Source organism: Cnephaeus nilssonii (assembly GCF_951640355.1).
Source record: "Cnephaeus nilssonii genome assembly, chromosome: 21".
Classification (NCBI taxonomy): domain Eukaryota; kingdom Metazoa; phylum Chordata; class Mammalia; order Chiroptera; family Vespertilionidae; genus Cnephaeus; species Cnephaeus nilssonii.
Genome location: NC_137092.1, coordinates 8,152,557 through 8,175,022, shown reverse-complemented (window position 1 = coordinate 8,175,022; position 22,466 = coordinate 8,152,557). Strand labels below are relative to the sequence as shown.

General features: G+C 43.5%; 1 protein-coding gene across 1 annotated transcript in view; it reads right to left on the bottom strand.

Annotated features, from left to right (window-relative positions):
- Positions 1 to 22,466, bottom strand: part of MAGI3 (membrane associated guanylate kinase, WW and PDZ domain containing 3) — a 138,233-nt gene that overhangs the window by 41,838 nt on the left and 73,929 nt on the right. The window contains exons 2-3 of the mRNA XM_079761200.1: positions 10,962 to 11,078; positions 3,097 to 3,216 (exon numbers count right to left, since the gene is read on the bottom strand). Coding sequence (XP_079617326.1) covers positions 3,097 to 3,216; positions 10,962 to 11,078 — 237 coding nt within the window. The remainder of the gene's footprint in view (positions 1 to 3,096; positions 3,217 to 10,961; positions 11,079 to 22,466) is intronic.

Genomic DNA, 22,466 nt, shown 5'->3' with positions numbered 1-22,466 from the left:
CTGGGGCTATAATGGATTACCTTTCCTAGGTGAAGAAAGCATGGGTTGTTGATCGTAATACTGGGGCAAGTCTACAAATAACACAGTTCACCTTAGGTGGGGCGTGCTTCGCAGGGGAAAGCACGAAGGTGAATTCTTCGGAAATGTGACTTGAGGCGGGATTGTTATTCAAATGCTCAAGACAAAACAGTGGCATCAAACTATAAAGCTTTGCCACAACATTTCGCCCGCCCGACCCCACTAGGCCCTTGCTTTCAAATCCATGTTGGAGATGGAGTCATTCCCGTCACGCGGATGACACGAAGGCTGGCATCAAAACAAATCTCTGTCGCTGAAGGAGAGCAAGGAACGGTGGGAAAGCCAGCTCACACTCCTCTGGGGCGAAGGGCAGCGAATGCCCCAAACGGAGGTGTGGCTGGGGAAGAGGGTGCGCTGGGAGCCCCTGCGTTGTGTCCAGCCATCCCACTCCCACGGGGCGTGCACGCACCGTGACACGGAAAAGCCCACTTTTTCTACGGATGGGAGTTTTCCTAGAAACACATTGTAGTGTGTATCCTTGGTAATTATTTTTTTTAGCACTAGGAAGTTTAATTTTTTTCTAGGGTGAAAATGAGAAAAATTCAGGATACTGTGATTGTTATCCATAGACATTGGTAAGATTTTAGGACTCGATCATACATTCTGGCAGTTCCCTTATTTTTAAAAAATTATTGGTATTAATAATAAGCATGCTTATAAGTAAATTTGATCTATTTTTCTGGAGTTATTGTTAAATATGAAGATTGCAGATTACAGCAAGGTATATAGTTACAAATTTTGTGAACCCTGACTGTAGTTTTTAACAGAAATGTTTTTTTCATCCTTTGAAGCTGTATTGAGGCATTTTCTTTTTCTCTCTTTTCTGAAGCTGTTTTCATTTTTACAAAGGAACTATTAGCTATTTTAAACATAAAAACATGGACAATAGTACTACAGTAGTATTCAAAACCTCCTTATTAATTTGCACATCCTCCGGGTATGAGTTTGCCGGATTCTCTCGGGTCTCTCCCTTCCCCCTTGGGGGACATACACGTATGGTCACATACACTATTAGAACCCCAACTTCCTGTCTCTGTCCTTCCCACTCTCTCCGAGTCATCCTGAAGTTAGCATGTCATTTCCCTGCATGTGTGTGCACGAGGACATACGTATAAGCACACATAATGTATACATATTATTGTTCATAAAAGCTTCACAGGCATCCCATGACATTTCATATCTTTTTTCTAGAGTATACTGCATGCATGCTTTTGCAACTTTCTTTTTATACAATTATATTCCTAAGACTTATTCCTGTTGACATGTAGATTCTAGTTCACTTTAACTGCTGTAGGATAGTCCATTTTTATGAACAAATTAAAATGTATTTGGTTGATTCCTCTATTCGAAGGGAGTTGTTTCCATCCTCTCACAAACAGTGCTACAGGGACTATTCTGGAACGGTCTACACAGGCACGCAGACAGGGTTTCCCTATGGGCACCGGAGGGGAACTGCTGTGCCAATCACGGGCCTCTCTGAAGTTGCCAGCTGTGGCCGAGGTGCTCTCCGAAGGGACCGCATCCTTTTACACTCTCGCCAGCTGCGTAAGGGAGTTTCCATTCCCTCAATTATCAGACTGTAAAATTGTTGTCAATATGATCGGTGTGAAATGGTGTATGATTGTTATTTCAATTTGCATTTCTTTACTTGAGCACAATTTGCCACTTTGTCATATTTCTAACATGCTCTTACACTTAACAGAAGAAAATATCTTTGTGATCTAAGGGCGGAGAAGGACTTCTTAAACAAAACTTCAAAAGTACAAATCATGAGGTAAAAAAGTGATAAACCTGGTAGACGAAAAGTAAGGATTTCTGTTTAATGAAGCAACACGGGACAAGGTTATTAGGTGGAAGAACAGGAGAAAATATCTGTATCCAATAGGGGATTAATATCTAAGTAATATGTAAAATCTAAGGAATGTCTGCCACTGGAATGCGATTCAGATCCCATTTAAAAAAAAAAAATAGACACGCCCTAGCCGGTTTGGCTCAGTGGATAAAGCGTCAGCCTGCCGACTGAAGGGTCCCGGTTTGATTCCGATCAAGGGCACATGCCAGGGTTGCAAGCTCGATCCCCAGTAGGAGGCGTGTAGGAGGCAGCCAGTCAATGATTCTCTCTCATCATTGCTGTTTCTATCTCTCTCCCCCCTCTCCCTTCTTCTCTGAAATCAATAAAAATATATTTTAAGAAAATAGACAAACAGATGAATAGACAATTTGCAGAAGTCCACGGCATATGAAAACATGCTCAAACTCTGTGATTTCCAGAGAAACTCAAGTTTAACTGAGATACCACTTCTACAGCCATCGGGTTGGCAACATTATAAAGCTGGACAAGGCCAAGTGCTGCTGAGGAGGTGGAGTCATCATACTACTGCTGCTACAGCAACCAAAACCTCGTGCAGTCCTGGGGGGATGCAGACTGTAGAGCTATCCTATCCAAAACTACTTCGTCAGATGGGTATCAAAAAAACCAATGGGAAAATTTCCTCACGTGAGGATTAACAACAAAGTTTGAACTTGACCTTAAATCTGTACTTCCTGGAATGAAGTGGGTAGAGGAGAGAGATATGAAAAGAAAACCAAGAACTCTCTTTTTGTTGTTTTTCTCCCCCCTTTCTATATTCCCTTTTCTCCAAGCGATCCAAAGTATAAATAGGTTTTTTAAAGTCTACAGTATTTGAATTCTCAATCACAAATAGAAAGCAATCTACCAGCACTTGCTGAGCTCATATGATGTGAATTACTATGAAATATACAAACTAGCTAATTTGAATAATTTTCGTATATTATTCATAATTGACTTCATAATGTGATGAAATGCTTTTTGTTTATTGTTTAATCCCATTTTAACTAGCAAATTACAATTACCCTAATTAAAAGAAAAAATTTCCCCAAAACCGACAGATAAAACTTGTTTGTAAAATGGTATTTTACTGATCAAATTCCCTCTGAAATAATTCCAGTCATTCAGATAGTTTTCTGGGTTGCTGTTGTCAATATTTGGGGACATACCATCATACGTTCCACTTTCTAATAATGCTCCACTCTCTTCCAGTGCTTTGAACTGTTCAACAGAAATGAAATTATAGTCCACCCCCGGTACTTCCCCATCTCTGGGGGCCCTTGTGGTGCCTAAGGAAAAAAAAAACACAACAAGAAAAAAATAGGTTGGAAGTGCTTTTAAACTTACAAAGTATTGCAAATAATAGAATATATAGCCTATAGAGAATGCATGGAGAAACAGACCATTGAATACATTGAACCGACTAGAATAAGGATCAGAAAATCTGAGGCAAGTTAAGATTCCTAAGTGAATGCAGGACAATAAATAACGTAGGATGAGTCAATAAACTTGAATAAACCTACAGGTAGCCATAAAATTCAAAACTACAAAGACTACAAAATTTTAGTGTCAGAGAAAGCTTAACTTTCTAAAACACAACAGTTAATTCTTCTTTTAAACCTCAGTTATCATTCCTTTACATATAGCAATCCACCAATGATAGACTTCATTTTTAGGTAGCTAACTTATGTATTTTTTTCTTCCTTAGAGGAAAGAAACGAACATTTTACTTACTAGAGGCATAAAGGACAATTAAAAGAAAAAAAAATTAAGGTCTTTTAATGAACTCTATTTTAAAAACTTGGACAAATATTATGAAAATATTTTAGGTGAATAAAAAGGATTATGGCTTAATAAAGGTAGATATTTACACATTGCTTCTTAGCCATTGTTCTCTTCAAGTAGTTTTTAAAAAGTAAGCAGTAAGTAAGCTGTTCAATGAAATTCAGCAACAGGGCGCTAAATTTTATCCGCTAAGGAATTCATGCTAAAGTACAGTTTATCTTAAACAATGAGGGGGTTAGGAGCACCAACCCCCTAACACACAGGTGAAAATCCGCATATAACTTGTGACTCCCCCAAAACGCAACTACTGTCATCCTTTGGTATCCATGGGGATTGGGGAAAATAGGGTCTGGGTTGAACTCTCAAAACCTATGGCAAGATTCTAGCACCCCCCAAATCGATAACAATCCTAATTAAAAACATTAATACAGTTTAAGAGCCATGTTACATCCCTAATTATAAATACTCGAATCAATAAAATACTTTGTTTTTAAAAATATATATTTTTATTGATTTCAGAGAGGGAGTGAGAGGGGGGATAGAAATATCAATGATGAGAGAGAAATCATTGATCAGCTGCCTCCTGCACACCCTCTATTGGGAATCAAACACACAACCCAGACATGTGACCTGACTGGGAATTGAATCGTGACTTCCTGAGTCATAGATCAATGCTCAACCACTGAGCCACACCAGCCCGGCCTTAGTGTGTTGTTTTTTTTTTTAAGAAAAGGTAGCTTGACAGAAAGGGGTACAAGGGAGGGTGAGGCTACTGAACGATGAAGATAAGGCAAAATGTGCAATAAGCAATTTTAAGATAAAGCACATGTTCTAATTGAGAAAAGAGGCCAAACTGAGATGAATGAGCATCCTGCACAGCCCACGCGTCATTCAGCTGTGTTTGTATATTCTGTGTTTATTTGCTACTTGATGACGCAAAACATGAACTTGCTCAGGAAAATGGAATACAAACCAGTATGACCTCAATTAAATTGCCATCATTCTCCTACCTACTCACCAATCACATAGGAACTTACTCGCATCACAGAACAGACTCTATTTTTTTTTTCACCTTTTAAAAAATAACCCTTTGAGGACTGATGTTTTTCTTCATGTTAATGTAGTCAAACTTATCAATCCTTCCCTTTATAGCTAATGCTTTTGGTGCCTTGAAGAAATTTTTCCCAAGACCCTGGGAAGAGGCTATGTTCTTTTTAAAAAGCATCACAGCTTTGCCTTTCATGCCCAATACTTCAATGCACTAAGATAGCTTAATTAGGGAGCTGGCGAGAGGTAGTGAGTGGTCTACTTTCCTTTTTTACCAAATGGCTACTCAGCACGATTTACTGAAAGGACCATTACTTCCCCTCTGATCCACCACAGGGCTTCTGTCATAGACACTTAGCCAGAAATGTCTGTGCAAGGCTGGGTACCCATCACCGGGCTCTCTACCACATCCCACCTATCTCCTGACCACTCCTGCACCAATATCACGATGGTATAATTATGTTTTCATGACAAATCTTGGCATGTAGAACAAGTCTACTGATTTTGTTTTTTTTGTTTTTTGTTTTTAAGAAAGGGGGAGAGAGAGAAACATCCATTTGTTTTTGTTGTTCCACTTATCTATGCGTTCTCTGGTTGCTTCGTATGTGTCCTGACCACAGATCGAACCCACAATCTTGGCATATTGGGATGATGCTCTACAGTGGTTGGCAAACTGCGGCTCACGAGCCACACGCGGCTCTTTGGCCCCTTGAGTGTGGCTCTTCCACAAAATACCACGGCCTGGGCGAGTCTATTTTGAAGAAGTGGCGTTAGAAGTTTACGTTTCAAAAATTGGGCTCTCAAAAGAAATTTCAATCGTTGTACTGTTGATATTTGGCTCTGTTGACTAATGAGTTTGCCGACCACTGCTCTAACCAACTGAGCTACCTGGCCAGGGCCAATCTTGGTGTGTTTTTTTTCCTATCCATAGCCTTTACATCTAAATTCTGGAACCAAATAAACAAGCTAAAACTATTGGGATTTTTATGGAGTTATTTAGATTGAATCTATTAATCAATTTGAGGAGAACTGATATCTTCACTATATTGAGTCTTTAATCTACAAGCAAGAAATCTCTGCCAATATATTTAGATCTTCAATGTCCCTTAATTTTACCTTACAGAGATCTTTATAGTTCTTTAAGGATTAATTTCTAAGTATTTCAAATATTTTTATGCTATTATAAAGGATATCTTTTTATAAACTTTCATCTTGTTGATGGAATAAAAGAGTGTAATTGTGGGAACTCCTTTGGTCGCTGTATTCCGATATCCTTTACCTACAATAAAATTCACTAATTCTAACAGTACAATTCTGTGAGTTTTGGGAACCATCACAATTGATAGGGAAAATGAGAAAAACATATTATCCTTCTCTAGTGAGAATTAAATTTGACACAGAGATGTTACAGATTTGAAGGAATCGACTGATAGCAACTGAAAGCAAGAGCAGGAAACACTGCAAAGCAGAATCAAAGGTTAAAGTTGGCATTTCCAGGGACCAGGACAGACGTGTGTGGGGAGCGGTGGTCGCCACCTGCTCAGTCTTCCCTGCAGCTGTTCTCACAATTGAGTGTGTGGTCAAGGCCCTGCCTGCTAACGCCGGGTCTTCTTTGCAAATACAATATTATTAAGATCAGAAACATTTATACACTATATAATTCTGTGAGCAGTATTCCAAAAATACTACAATTTTGAAGGCTAAAGAAATTCTTAAATGGACAGTTTTGGCGTGTGAATCTGGTAATGATGTTAGCCGTATTAGGAGTTCTGAATGTTATAATACTGTCTCACAGCATTCTCTGGCATTTTCCTCGGTCTGAGCATTTGCTACGAGTTTCCATGCTTTGTAAGTACTCTAACAGGAGAGGTGCAAAGAGAAGATGCGGAAGTCGATGTGGAACACGCCAGCCCGATTCAGAAACTGGTCTAAAATCTGAAGTAGAAGCAATAGAAGCAACATGGAGTTCAAAGGCAACGCCAAAATCAGGGCCAGGAGACAAACTATTTTCATCATTAAAAAAGCAAGCAAGCTCAGACGAATGGCCAATGACTGATGCCCAATTTAAAGACGTGCTTGGCTACATGCTTCCAATCTGGTGAATATCAACGCAAGTCATGGAAATGTCTTTTATGTCTAGAATATTTATGACCCAACGAAGAGGAGATGAGCAGATAGTGTAATCGCTACTTCGTGTGCTTTAAAATTTCACTGTAGGAGTGAAAAATTCAAATAGTAAATATGTGTGATGCCTGCCAAATTTTATAATTATTTTTATTTTGTGTTAACGTTCCCCCTTTTTAAGTTGACCTATTTGCAAATGTCACTATCAGGCAACTTAAAGGTGTTACTAATGATCATGTCATACAAGTTCATGATGATGATAAACCAGCTGATGCGGCGTCCTGGTCTCTCTTTAAGCACCTGGAGCTCTCGGGAGACGCCCCCCGCCCCCCGGTGCTTGGAGCCGTCATTACTGCGATAACGGTCACCTGCCGCAGTCAGTCTGGGTCCCGAGGTACTTGGTTCAGCTGGCACTTTTATCGCAATCAACCAAAAATTACCCTGTGATTAAACCGTGACGCCACTTCTGGTCCTGAATTACAAGTACCCTGGTTCCCACTGGCAGGCACCTGGCCCTGTACTGAGCCCAAGAACACAACTGAAACCAGGTCTAAAATTCCTCCCTGCAGGGCCTGTCTCCCAGGGCCACGGCCAGTACCAGTTCTGTATCAGCCGGGGTCCAAGCAGGAGAGAGAAACCGCATGGTACCCTGAACAAGGACGGCTTAATATAAAGAATTATTAACCACTAGAGGCCCGATGCATGAAATTCATGCAAGAGTAGGCCTTCCTTCCCCCGGCTGCCGGCACCAGCTTCCCTCTGGCATCCCAGACCAGGGTTTCCCTCGCAGCCCCGGCTTTGTTGGGAAGGTCTCCCGGAAGGACATCCAGTCTAATTAGCATATTACGCTTTTATTATTATAGATTCCCAAGGAACTAAGAGGGAGTAAAGCACACCGCCATAGAGCTGAGGGAGAACACCCAAGTGAGGAACAAACTTGGAAGGGCCCATCCGGCGTGGCTCAGTGGTTGAGCTTTGACCCATGACCCAGGAGGTCACGGTTCCATTCCCGGTCAAGGGCGTCAAGGGCACATGCCCGGCTTGTGCGCTTTGATCCCCTGAAGGAGGCGGACAGGAGGCAGCCGATCAATGATTTCTCTCATCATTGATGTTTCTCTCTCTCTCTCTCTCTCTCTCTCTCTCTCCCTTCCTCTCTTTGAAATTAATAAAAATATATTTAAGGAGGAAAAAAACACAAAACTTGGAAGAGAGGGACACTCCCAGCTGGGAACCAGGCCTCACTGGAGAAGGAGTGGCTCCCGTCCTCGGGAGGAGGCGGCAGGCAGGGAAATGTCTGCTGGGGCCTGGATGAAACTGACAAGCAACTCCCTATGGCGGCGGCAGGGTGTGTGTGTGGAAGGTGTTATTAACTTACCAGAGAACCAGCTGGGATGCTGGCTGGACTTGCCAGATCCCCCTGGAAAACCACGTGCAGGGGGGATTACCTGAAATGTGGGGAGCCAGCTGGGGTGCCCACGGACCGCGTCAGGAAGTGAGGAAGCCACTGGTGCGCTGCGCAGCTCACGGAGCCGCCTGGGGAGGTGCTGCTGATTCGCTGCTGGGAAGCCCCCAGATGCACCCCCTCACCCCCCCCAGCCTCCGGGAAGCTGCCTGCTGGCGCGGGACTGACATTGCAGAGTGTCTTTTTGCAGGCAGAAGGGGGAAGAAGACACTGGCAACTTCCTTCCTTTCTGGTTGCTAATAGTTAAGTCACAAGCTTGTTCGCTGGATCCTCTGGGGCGGGCTTAATTGCCTTGGCGAACAGGGGCCTGCAGGAGCTTGGGGCAAGGCAGGAGCCTGACAGGGTCTCTGGGGCAGGCTGGTGAGAGCTCTCCCGCCCCGGGGCAAGTGCCCAGACTGGGTAAGCACGCAGCTCCCAGAGCCCCTGGCCTGGCCATGTGGGGTCTCAGGCGGCAATTCTCGGCTCGGGGTTCAGCAGCAGACCGGGCGCTTGGGCAGACTGCTGGGCTCTGCCCGGCTCTCCCCCTGAGCGAGGCCCAGCTCGCACCCAGGCAGAGGGCTGAGGATCAGAGGACCCCTTCGTGTGCGTCTCCTTTCCCGTCTCAGGGCCCCCAGTCACGCTCTGTCTCGGCTGCAGCGACTGACCACCGCAGCGCCCACTCCCTTTCTCCGTCATTAGTGTTGCTGCTCCATTGCCTCAGATTTTGTCAGTGGGGAACCCCTAGGTGGCCTTTTTTTTTTTTAAATCCTTCTGATATATCCCCACCATTTTTTAAGCATTTATAGACTTCCTGGTACAATGAGATGTTCCAGGCTCATCTTGTATTTCCCTTGCCCCGCACCTGGAATCAGAATTTCCTCCGCGAAGATCTGGTATCGTTTAGTAGAGAATGATATTCAGAGACCCGATGGGGTTGTGGGCACCTCCATTAGCGAGCGAAGAGGTCCCGTGAGGATCTGAAAGGCTGCGGCTGTGTGGACCCTACGGCTTAAAACTACATAAACTGTAGCTCCTTTCAGGACAAAACCTCACACGGAGGAGAAAGTACAAAACTAGGACAGAGGTCAGTTACGAAGAAGATCCAAGGAAAAATGGCAGAGGGCAGAAGAAGGTAGAACTCTTACTTTATTAACTTGTTCTAACAAGGATGACGGAGCTCCAGAGCTAGGAACCTAAAAACGCTACCCGGAGACGCCCTGTGTAGGCAAAGGACCAAGTTCCTTACAAGGGAATGACAATCAGATTATTTCAGAACAATGCTTTACAGCAAAAGACAACCAGACAATTGACTAATATAATTAAGATAGACCAGGAGAGAAAATATGAGCCAACACTGCATATCCATCCAAACAAACTTGAAAGGATAAAAGCCACAAGCAAACGGCTACGGTGGCCCAGTGGGCCCTTGCTAGCAAGTCTAGTGGAGAACAAGCTTCCGACAACCATGATCACTGAAGAAACAGCACCAGGCCTGGCGAGTGTGGCTCAGTTGGTTGAGCATTGTCCTGGGCGCCGAAAGGTTGCCGGTTCGATTCACAGTCATGGCACATACCCGGGTTGTGGGCTCGATTCCCAGTAGGGGGTGCGCAAGAGGCAGCCCATGGATGTTTCACTCTCACATCGATGTCTCTCTCACATGGATGTTTCTCTCTCTGAGGCTCAGGAGGATTAAGTGAAGCAACTAGGAAGATGCTAGAATCAGGATTTTGAACTCCATCTTACCTAGCTCTTTGCCGCTACATAACGCTATCTGTTTTTGTTTTTAAGTCCAAGCAAGAAAGAGTGAGGTCTAAGGCAGTGCAGAGGAATAGATGCTTAAGAAGCATAATTGGAAAAGCCTGATAATGGACTGGGCATTGTGTGAGATTAATAACAAGAAAAAGAAATCGAGAATTTCAGAGCCATTACAAAAGCTGGCATCCACAAGGAGTTAAAGATAGTGAAAAGGAACACAGAGCTGAATGTCCTTTTATGCCTTCGTATTGTTTACTGCTTTTTATTCTTCACCAGGCCCGCGCTCACTAAAGCTAACACTTAAGCATACATGATTTCTTGTTATGTGTTTTATCAAAAAACCCAAAACACCGTTACAACAACAATGAGGTCCTATGAAAACCATTAAGACTGGAGTAGAAACGCCAACGTCAATGCCAACATTCAAAATGGGTTGCCAGAAGGAAGGCACTGTGTTTTTCTTCCTCTTTTTTCCTTTGGGGAAGGGGCGGACTTTAAAATTAGCAAGGTCTTAGCAGTCAATACAAAAATGTCTCCGTGTACGAGGCATTGAGAGCACAGAAGTCTTTTTACTGCTCAGGCTGTAGAAATGGATTTATATGAATAAAATCTAGTTAGCCACATGTACACAGATAGTCTTCCATTCTTAAAACCTAGTGCCTTTCCAAAGAGTCCCAATATAGACTCTTCGGGTTTTTCTACTTTGACAAACCAAACCCCTGGAAGTTCTCCGAAAAATGTTTCTCCTTCTCCGACTTTGGCTGCATTCCAGGGCCCCCCCTTAGTCTTCACCATTTCATAGGAGATGCTCTCCCCGAATTGTTTCTAGATGTTTGGCCAGTTACATAAGGATCTGTTTGTTTTATTCCATTTCCCACTTACATGGAATGGTCCTCAAGTAGAGGTTATCTCTGATCACTTGCTGCAGCTTGTGGTCAATTGATCCTTTCTGAAACTGAAGACTCAGGTAATGTCGCAAATCTTTGTTAATGACTTTGCCTACAAAAGAAAACAACAGAAGACAAAACACATAACTGTTAGCTCTCCAGTTAAATATTGACTAAATGCCCTTACACGATAAACAGAAAATCCTATATAATAAAGAGGTGATATGCAAATTGACCCTCATGCCATCACACAAGATGGCTGCCCCCATGTGGTCAAAGATGGCCACCACAAGATGACTGGCAGGGGAGGGTAGTTGCGGGCGATCAGGTCAGCAGGGGAGGGCAGTTGGGGGTGACTGGGACTGCAGGAGAGGGCAGTTAGGGGCGACTGGGCCAGCAGGGGAGGGCAGTTGGGGGCGACTGGGCTGGCAGGGGAGGGCAGTTAGGGGCGACTGGGCTGGCAGAGGAGGACAGGTGGGGGTGACTGGGCCAGCAGGGGAGGGCAGTTGGGGGCAACTGGGCCGGCAGGGGAGGGCAGTTGGGGGTGACTGGGCCGGCAGGGGAGGGCAGTTGGGGGCGACTGGGCCGGCAGGGGAGGGCAGTTGGGGGTGACTGGGCCAGCAGGGGAGGGCAGTTGGGGGCAATCAAACCTGCAGGGGAGGGCAGTTGGGGGCGATCAAGCCTGCAGGGGAGGGCAGTTGGGGGTGACTATGCCAGCAGGGGAGGGTAGTTGGGAGCGACTGGGCCGGCAAGGGAGGGCAGTTGGGGGCGACTGTGCCGGCAGGGGAGGGTAGTTGGGAGCGACTGGGCCGGCAGGGGAGGGCAGTTGGGGGCGACTGGGCAGGCAGGGGAGGGCAGTTGGGGGCAACTAGGCCGGCAGGGGAGCAATTAGGCATCGATCAGGCTAGCAGGGGAGTGGTTAGGGGGTGATCAGGCTGGCAGGCAGGCGAGTGGTTAGGAGCCAGCAGTCCCGGACTGTGAGAGGGATGTCCAACTGCTGGTTTAGGCCCGATCCCTGTGTCCAGCAGTCGGACATCCCCCGAGGGATCCCAGATTGGAGAGGGTGCAGGCTGGGCTGAGGTACACTCCCCCCCACCCCAGTGCACAAATTTTGTGCACTGGGCCTCTAGTGAACAATAAAGAGAAATCGGCATATTTTACTAAAGACAAGATAACCAACACCAAGTTATTAAAGGCACGATAATTAAAACATATACATGATTTTTACAAGGCAGGGGAGGGAGATGGCATAGGTCAGAGAAGGTAACAAGGTAAGTTCACTCAGTCCCATGGCTTTAAATACCACCTATATGCTGATAACTTCCAAATTCTTATCACCTCTCTATTCAAATATGTTCCCGCCACACTGACCATCTTTCTGACCTTTGAAAAGGCCAAACGGGTGCTACCTCAGTGCCTTCTCTCACTGAATTGAACAGGCATTTCCTTTCTACTTACTTGACTCCGCGATACAATGTGAATAAAACAAGAGCGGAAGATTCTTTTCTTATTTGTGGGGGAAATGGGAAAGAAAAAGAGGAATATGAGGGGTGTCTCCAAGAAGTAGTAAGTAGAAAAATGGAGGTCTGAAGACATCTGATAGCAATGCATTTTTAGTGAGGGCTGAACTTAAAATGAAACCCAAAGCAATCCATACTGTTCAGTGGAAAGACCTCAGATAATTAGGAAAGAGCAATGCAAAGACAAAATAGATGATCTTACTGAATAAAAAATAACTGCTTAATTAAAATGTACTCTTTGTTTTATTTTTTAAATATATTTTTATTGATTTCGGTGAGGAAGGGAGAGGGAGATAGAAACATCAATGATGAGAGAGAATCATTGATGGACTGCCTCCTGCACGCCCCCACCAGGGAATGGAGCCCGCAATCTGGGCGTATGCCCTGACAGGGAATTGAACTGTGACCTCCTGGTTCATAGGTCGACATTCAACCACTGAGCCACACTGGCCAGGCTACTCTTTGTTTTATTTGAACAGACTAGTTATGACAAGGTTAAATAAATCAAAAGGTTGCTACTGATCAGTTCATTCTTTTCACCCATATGAGAGGGTGCTAATATAAGCAGGAAATCAGAGTCCTTCTGAAGTTAGAGATAATATTCAGATCCTTAACTGAACACACACAAACCCAAATGTCCCTGTTTTGCCAAAAATAGATCCTAAGGAAGCTGGGAACTTTTATGATGAAAGAAAACCTGAAAGCCCTAGCTGGTTTGGCTCAGTGGATAGAGCGTTGGACTGCGGACTAAAGGGTCCCGGGTTCGATTCCGGTCAAGGGCACATGCCTAGGGTTGCAGGCTCATTCCCCAGTAGGGGGCGTGCAGGAGGCAGCCATTCAATGATTCTCTCTCATCACTGATGTTTCTATCTCTCCGTCTCTCTTCTCTGAAATCAATAACAATATTAAAAAAAAAAAGAAAACCTGAAAGATATTCACAGGGAGAACCCAGAAGAATCCCTAATCCCACAGATTGCTTCTCCAGGTACTTAGGGGCCCCATCAACTGGAGTCCAATCCAAGTGGGAGCATATTGTTTCATTTGTTATTTATATTATAGCACTTGTTTGTTGCTGGGTAGAAGGAACCCCTAATTCATAATCAATACTGCACAGTCTCATTGCTGACTGAACAAAAACATATCCAATAATGGGTTCATCAAGTCAATTATAAAGGTTAACCAACTATATGGGTTGGTGTTCCTTAAGATTAATAATTAATAATAAACTACACTAGCTACAGCAGACTTCCTTGCCTCCGGAAACCAAAAGAACTTTCAGAAGGGGACAGAATGTTATTATTGCCTCTTTGATATGACTCTAGGTAAAAATTTTAAGTACAAATAACTTGTACAGGCAGATGACTAAAATGACGAGAGGGCCAGCCAGCAGTCACTGCAGAGGAATCTATATTACCAAATGTACATGAACTTCTGCCTGTTGTTTAGGGAGCATTTCACAGGAACTTGATCTGTCAAGGGCATGAAACACATGTACCCGGGGTGAATGTAGTTGTTGTTAAACAAATAAGAAAGAAGGTCCCTCACAGTAGCATTCCCACCCAGCCAGCCTCTGCTCCAGGCGCTGAGCTCGTTCATTGACTCCTAAGTGATTTATAAGTCAGGTTGATTTATGAAAGTTACAAACAGATCTATGCATCTTAAAATACAGCTCTGGTGGGGAAAGGCCTACAACTGAAATTTCAATCATATAAATAAATCCAGGCATGCAAGTTTCGATATATAAATCCTTAATCCACACGTTCTGAATGTATGCTAATTCATATCCGCTCCTGGGTCTCTCTGAGGCATCGCTGTGTAGGGTCACTGATTACTACCAGTATTTAGATAAACCCTGTGGCATGCCGGCTTAGGTGTGGCCACAGAAGCAGCTGTCAATCAGCCTAAATGCCAACATGTCGTCGTCTTTCCATAAGGATAGTCTAGCAAGTGGTTGGCAAAGTCTCCTCAAGTCAAGATACGACATGTCTTTAGCATTTTCTAATCCAGTCATTACAAAATCAAATAAAAAAGAAAAGAAAATGAGGCCTGTTTGACATGTCTTACTCTTATAAATTCACATTGACTCGTGGTGGTCATCCCATTCTTTTCTAAGCACTTACAGCACTGTATTTTTTAAAATAATCTCTTCAAATTTTGAGTGCAGAGAAAGACAAAAAACATATGATTTCACTTATCTGTTGGATCTAAAGAACCAAATAAATGAACAAAACTGAAACAGACTCATAGACTCAGAGAGCTAGCTGGTGGCTGCCAGAGGGGAGGGAGGCTGGGGGCCTGGATGAAAAAGGTGAAGGGATTAAAAGGTACAAATTGGCAGTTACAGACTATTCAAAGGTATGTGAAATACAGTACAGGGAACAGAGTTGACAATATTGTAATAACTACATATTGTGCTATAACTATATATAATAACTATATATACATATAGCAAGGGGAAGGAACACCTTGAAAGTATTTGATTGACTACCCACTGTGCTATACACCTAACACTAATGCAAAACAATGTTGAAAGCAAACGGTAATTGAATAAAGTTAGGGAAGTGGATTTGAGTTTTCACCATGTACTTTATGTCCTTTTGGACACTGGGACATTTGCTTCTCTTCATTCTCCTGGTACTTCCCACATTCTCCATAGTTTCACAAAGAATATTGACAATAACCCTGAGATCGTATCTGAGATTCCCTTCAACTCCTGTGAGGCCATTCAGTTGAGTCCTAAAAACTCAGATGCATTTCAAGTGAATGATAACTCTTGCTATCTCCTAATCTTCAAAAAAATGTAATTTCTCCTCTTTGGGGTTGTTTTACCTTTTACTGTTGGAAAAGTACTTCTGCTAGTTATGGAAGCCAGTAAGAATGATACTGATCTAACCAATGCTGATTGCTAGTCATATTGCTTATTGCTAATTTCATCGATGCTGTCTGAAATCGGCCTACAATCAGCTAACATTAACAACATCTGACAGTAAGTCTACTTTTCCTTCTTGTCGCCCTCACTTCAAACACAACCTTGGAAGCTCTTCATGCTCTCCGAAGTATCACAGCTCCTTGTGAGCTTCCTTTAGAAAAGAAAACCCTTAAATGTTTATTTCTTAGTCTACTTAACGCTGTAGAAATGTGATTAAGTCTCCTTCCACCTGCCAATCATATGCATCTTTTTAAAAATCTGAGCTGCTGAGAGCATTCTGTGCACCCTTAAGGATTTCTTCACTTAATTTTCTTTCAGAAATTTCATCTTGGAACCACACCTGTAGAATCTGTAAAAAAAAATCCATTTTTCTCAAAGGGAAAGTATGGATGAAACCATGCCTCAGTTCTCTTCCTTACCCTGCCTGGAAGATGGCTTAGTGTTTTTCCCCAAATAAACTGTCCATTTAACTAGCTCTACACAGCCAAGGGACTAACTAGCCCTTTCCCAGTAGACCTGGACTCTGAAGAGCAGTGTGTTTTATTACTTCCTCCACCCACTGAGCACCTCAGCAGTAAGAGAACATTCCATGAAACGGTGAAAGTGATACTCGTAAACTGAACTCCAAACTGGCTCCTTGGCTTAAGGCAGGGGGTCCCATCCATCCACCCATCCACCCCCATCTTTTGAGGTTCTTCTCAAGCATCCTATATAATAAAAGGCTAAATGCACATCAACCGAATGGCAGAACAACTGGTCGCTATGACGCGCACTGACCACCAGGGGGCAGACGCTGAACACCGAGCTGCCCCCTGGTGGTCGGTGCACTCCCAAAGGGGAAGCAACGCTCAGCCAGAAGCCGGGCTCATGGCTGGCGAGCGCAGGGACGGTGGTGGGAGCCTCTCCCGTCTCTGAGGCAGCACTAAGGATGTCCAACTGCTGGACATCCCCCAAGGGCCCTGCACTGTGAGAGGGTGCAGGCCAGGCTGAGGGACCCCCCCCCCCACCCCGAGTGCACGAATTTCATGCACCGGGCCTCTAGTAAATTTATAAGAGCACAGCTTTTAAGAGCTCTTTCCTAAGAACATACCCTTCCAGGAAGCAGTCACATCTACTGTGTAAACAAATATTTACCGAGTGTTTGGTAGTAGGCACTTGGGGTAAAGCAGTGAATGAGCGTGCCCCTAATTGGAACTTAAAACCTGAAGGCAAGATGAACATTAAAGTAGAAATCCCAAAGCCGGGAACATCATGAAAGGGAAGTCTAGCGCACTGTGGGCATCTATCATCTAGATCGCAGTCTGAGGAGTCTGGGAAGACGTCCCTGAGTCACACTGGAGCTGTGACCTGAAGGATAAAGGGGAGACAGGGAGGAAACAAGAGGGGAAGTAGAGGGACACACAAAGGCACTAACTTGAGGTGGGAAAGGACACAGTGCTCACAGGACCCGAGAGAGGGCCAGGAGAGCTGGTTCTCAGAAAGTGAAGAGCTCACACAAGCTGGGACAAGACCCAGGGGCCAGCGGGTTGAGTAGAACCTTGTACCAATGATTTAACAGAACATCAACTAGCTCAGGTCTGACACCAAGGCCCTTTAAACTGCTATACATGAACAACTATGGACACATCCCATGGTTGGAACATGCCATATTAATGCCATCTGGTTATTTCCATTCTATCTAGAAGAGCATATTTAATGCTGTAAACTTAGAAGACCCACGTCTACCACGTTCTTTAAGTATGCCACTGTCATTACAGGCGAGTAGGCACTTAATGAATTTTAACACTAATTTATATAATGCTTGCTCAGTCCCAAATTGGAAGAACATTAAACACTCAGGGATCTTGTGAGCCATTTCAGTCTTGAAAACTGGTCATCTTTTAGTAGTCTTCCGAGTTAATTTGAAGCATTAACACAGACTAAAGCAATCAAGTGTATCTTCTGCAAAACACTGCTGCCACCTCACCAGACAGGAGACGGTCTCCTGCTGATGGAGCTCACACTCGTTCTTTTTTGCTCCCCAGCTTCACTGACATATGTAATTTGAAGGTGTATGGGGTGATGATTTGCTATGGAGGTTTGCACCTCCATCCCCTGACATAATTCCATCTGTTGTGCGTACGGTGGTAACATTTAAGATCCAGTTTCTTAACAATTTTCAAGTCAATAATGCAGTACTGTTACTATAGTCACCATGCTGCACGTTAAGCTTCCAGAACTTATTCATCTTATAGCTGGAAGTCTGTACCATTGGACTAACATTTCCTCATTCCCCCCACCCCCAAACTCTGGCAACCACCAATCTAGTCTCCATTTGTAAGAGTTCCGTTTTGTGTGTGTTTTTCAATTCCACATTTGAATGAAGGCATACAGTGTTAGTCTTTCTCTGTCGCAGGTCACTCTTTGTCCATACTGTCAATATGACAATAGTACATGGTAAATGGAAGTGTCCCATTGGTTCCTGGAAGCAGCCATCATAAACACAATGATCGGATTCGCCTACCGCCCTGGGTCCTACATCTCTGGCAGCGTGAGGTCAAGTCTACAACTGCACACCTGGTTCTTGCCCCACACACCCTAGAAAGGTTTTGTACCCCTCCTTCCTTCTTTCCTTCCTTCCCTTCCTTATTATTATTATTTCAATGAATTTACAATCAAAAGACTTGGGAGTATAGCCGAAGAAAGCACTCTTTGGTTTGGGTAGCCTATACTCGGAAAAATCCCTGAACTGCACCAAACTAAATATATCCATTGCTAAAAGCCTGAGACTGTTTGTTTATTACATGTAGAATTCAATATTAATGCAGCATTGAAATTGTTTCATTATATTCAAATTAAGAGCAAATAAAACCCATGATCATGTTGTATACTTTACAAAAACGTTTCATGGTTTTCATTTGGGTAAATAAAGCAAGTACTAGTATTTCCGTGTAGGATATATTTGCAAATAACAATAATTTCTCTAAAAAAACTCTGATGTGTGGTCAGGGATCTGAGCTACAAAGAAAAAGAGTAGGTACTCCGGAGGAAAACGCTGCTGTGTGTATGTATGTTCTACTTCTGAGCAAGCCCCACCTCCCCCACTCCTACCCCTCCAGTCTCCGCCCCCAACTCTCACCCTGTGGTTTCAGCTTTGTGTCTGACCCCCGACACTCCCCCGTGCTGTGTGCATGGGAATACCGTTAGAGAAGAAGGCCTGGGCCTGGACCACCTCCCACGGGATACATCGGCCTCCCTCACGGCATCTCAGGCCTGTGCACAAACAGGAGCTGTGTTTTGTGCATCTCTGTGTTGCCCAAACTACCTAGCGCAAGGCTGAATAAATACTTCTCTTAAAACACACCAGGTTGGCACTTTAAATAATGGGATTGCTATCATGGTGGGAGCTTTAACAGAATTCATCTTAAAAAAGATACTTGCACTGTAATCCTCAAAGACACGAACATTCTTTCAATCAGCAGACCATTATAAGTAATGTTTTGACTATAACAATGTGGATAAATGCTTATGACATATTTTAAATGGAAAAAGGCCACAAAACAGAATATGTAGCGTCACCCTAAATGAAAGCATGTCTGAGGCTATGCAACTAAAAATATGTAAGGGACGTGTGTAAAGCAAACTCATTCTTAAATACTTAATAATACCTAAAATATTATTGCAGGGTACAATGGAGTGATTTTTAAAAACTTTTTTTTTTCTTTAAAAGCCTTTCTCTTCACGGTTTTTATGTTTTCAGATTTTCTACATTGAAAAATCTATTACTATAATGAGAAAAAACTTAAAAAAATATATTTATATTGATTTTAGAGAGGAAGGGAGAGGGAGAGACAGACAGAAACATCAATGATGAGAGAGAATCATTGATTGGCTGCATCCTGCACGCCCCCCACTGGGGATCAGGCCCACAACCCAGTTATGTGCCCTGACTGGGAATTGAACCGTGACCCCTGGTTCAGAGGAGCTCCTTGTGTCTCGTGGGGAAAGCCAGTTGGTCAAGGCTGGGAGTACAGACGGGGAGGATGGGATGGGGGTACAGTGCACTCTGGGCAGGGAAGAGCGGGCTTTACCTATGACATTAACAGGTTAGAACACTACTCTGTAGTGAAGAAGTCACTAAAAATTTGAAACAACACAGCCAAGACCTGTGTTTTATTCAGGTGGGTCATTCTGGTGACAATGTGGACTCGGGACACAAGGAGAGCAGGCGGAGGGCATTCAGACCAGCAGAGAATGGATTTGGCCACAAACCAATTAAGGCTGGCAGGAGCAGTGACAGAAGAATCAAGGCAGCAGAAAATTGGGTCGGCGAAGGCGACTCAAGGAACATGCGCAGAACGTAAGACATTAATCGAGACACGAAGTGAAGGCGCACAGATCTGCAGAGCGCTCTAATTCCAACTTCAAATTATAGGAGTCCCTGGAGGAGAAGAGAGAATGAACTAAACAATCAATAAACAAGGAGTGAGGCTGAAGAGAACGGAAAACATTGTAAAGAAATGGGACTGGAAATTGAAAGGCTCAGCATGCGTCAAGAAGAAGGAAAACAGCATCACCAGGACCCAAATTTAAATTCTTCTTCTTTTGAGTCTCTAAGCTTCCCAAAAGAAAAAAAAAATTATTTAGAGTCGAAATTAAGAGAGATTAAGATAACGCCACGGTGAAAGACATGTGATATGTGTACCCCGTTTGCTTGGCAATGAAAAGTCTTTCAGATTTTTGGTGGTAGTGGTGGGTTAAAAAAATTTTTTTTTCATCTATCTACCTTTTCTTCAGAGAACAATGACAGGAATAATCTAGAACTCTGTGACTAAAGCTAAAAGAAAACTTTATCATTTAGTGCTGCTGTAGGCAAATACTACATTATACTATCATTACGGTGATAAGAAATAAACAGGTGACACATGAGAAAGAAATGTGAGACAGGCAAGGTAACAAGACCAATAGGAAGTGGACACAATCCACAGGCTATCTTATTTTTCATGGGGAAAAGTCCAAAATTACTGCTTCAGAGAGAACGAGAAATTGACCACAATTCGGTTGGAAAAACTTTGTGGTAAGTTCAAGACTAACATCAGGCCCTGGTGGATTTAGCTCAGTGGATAGATCATTGGCCTGTGGACTGAAGGGTCCTGGGTTCAATTCCAGTCAGAGGCACGTGCCTGGGTTGTGGGCTCCTTCCCCAGTGGTGGGTGCGCAGAAGGCAGCAGATCAAGGATTCCCTCTCATCATTAACCCTTTGCACTCGCTTGCTTTTTTTCTCGATTCCTTTATTCTAATGCTAACCGTGTCGAGTCATACTCGACATCCGAGTGCAAAAGGTTAATGTTTCTATCTCACTCTCCCCTCTCCCTTCCTCTCTGAAATCAATAAAAATAGGTTTAAAAAAAAAAGACTAACATCAGATTGTCTTTGTGGCTCCTCAAAAATATACACCTTCATTATTATAAAATTACTAGAGGCCTGGTGCACGAAATTCGTGCATGGGTAGAGTCCCTAGGTCTGGCCGCCGATCAGGGCCAATTGGGGCCTTCCTGCTATTGGTCAGGGCCTTCCTTTGTTCTGCGCCGCCCCCTGGTGCTCAGCACACATCATAGTGAGCAATCGAACTCCCAGTCTCTCGGTCGAACTCCCGAGGGGACACTTTGTATATTAGCCTTGTAAATACAGTATATAGATATCACCTTGCAACTGACATTTTGAGGCCCTTTGATAACACCCTGTTGGAATTAATGTTTCTAAACTCTCAAAAGATAATGATCCATTTGTGTCTTAAGCTCAGTAAACTTCACGTACTTTGTTAAATTTTAAATCTAAAATTAAAATCAAGTCCACTTTTCCTGCTCTTGAAGAATACGATCTATCCTATTTAAGAAGAACTAACATCACAAAACCTACCATAGGAAAGACTTCTTAGTTATCAAGAGCTTTGAAAGAGTCAATGTGATGACTTTATTTTTTACCCCACTTTTCTTCCCAAGTATGAATAATCATTAACAGTAAGGCTATATGTATACAATAACTACTTAAATTAAATTACCTAGTTAATTCGGTGAAGAAACCCTTTAACTGACCTTATTTGTTAAATTAATGATTTCTAATTGGCTCATAATTATATATGTCATTGAAAAATGATATATTATAAAATTTTAAATAAAGATTCTTACTTTATAATAGTAGATTAAAAAATTTCACAAGAACAGAATCCTACCTTCAAAGAGATTTTATGAGAAATTCTGAACGTACAAAAATAGGTCATTTGAGAAGCATTGCGTCAGCCACCTTAGGGGGGACAGGGTCTTCTGTTAATATCGTGTTATGTATCAAGGCTCCAGTAGCAAGATCAACTAAGTCAACGATGGTGCCCTGCTTTTTCCCCCAATACAACTTCCGTTTAAATACAGAACTCTTCTTTTATTAGTTGAAAAGAGAGGGAGGGAGAAAAAATATATATAAGACAAAAAGAAAAAAAGAAGGAAGGAAGGGAGAGAGGGAGGGAGGGAGGAGAAAGAAAGAAAAAAAAGAAAAGAAAAGAGAGGGAGGGAGGGAGGGAGGGAGGGAGGGAGGGAGGGAGGGAGGGAGGAAGGAAGGAAGGAAGGAAGGGAGGGAGGGAGGGAGGGAGGGAGGGAGGGAGGGAGGGAGGGAGGGAGGGAATGAAAAGGGAGGGGGTAAAGCCATTAAGAAAAAAAATGGCAAAATAAATGACTATGGACAGTTCACAGGAGAAGAAATGCATGAGAAGTGTTCAATTTCTCTCACTAACAGACAAATGCTAATTCAAACAGCGCTGAGTTGCCATTTCTCGCCATCAGACGGACGAAACGGGCACCAGTACTGGTGAGGCTGTTTGCTTACCCCGCTGGTGGCGCCCTGGTGCACCCGGCCAGGGTGGGGGGCTGGAAACAGGCCGGCCACGGGCTCCCAGCAAGGGGGTGCATTCTCCATAGAGAGTTTACCAAGTAAAACTGAAAGGTGCCCTGCTTCCTATCATCACGTGGCAGCAATTCTAAAAACTGTCAGCAATAACTCACTCCCTGAAAAAAACTCCTTT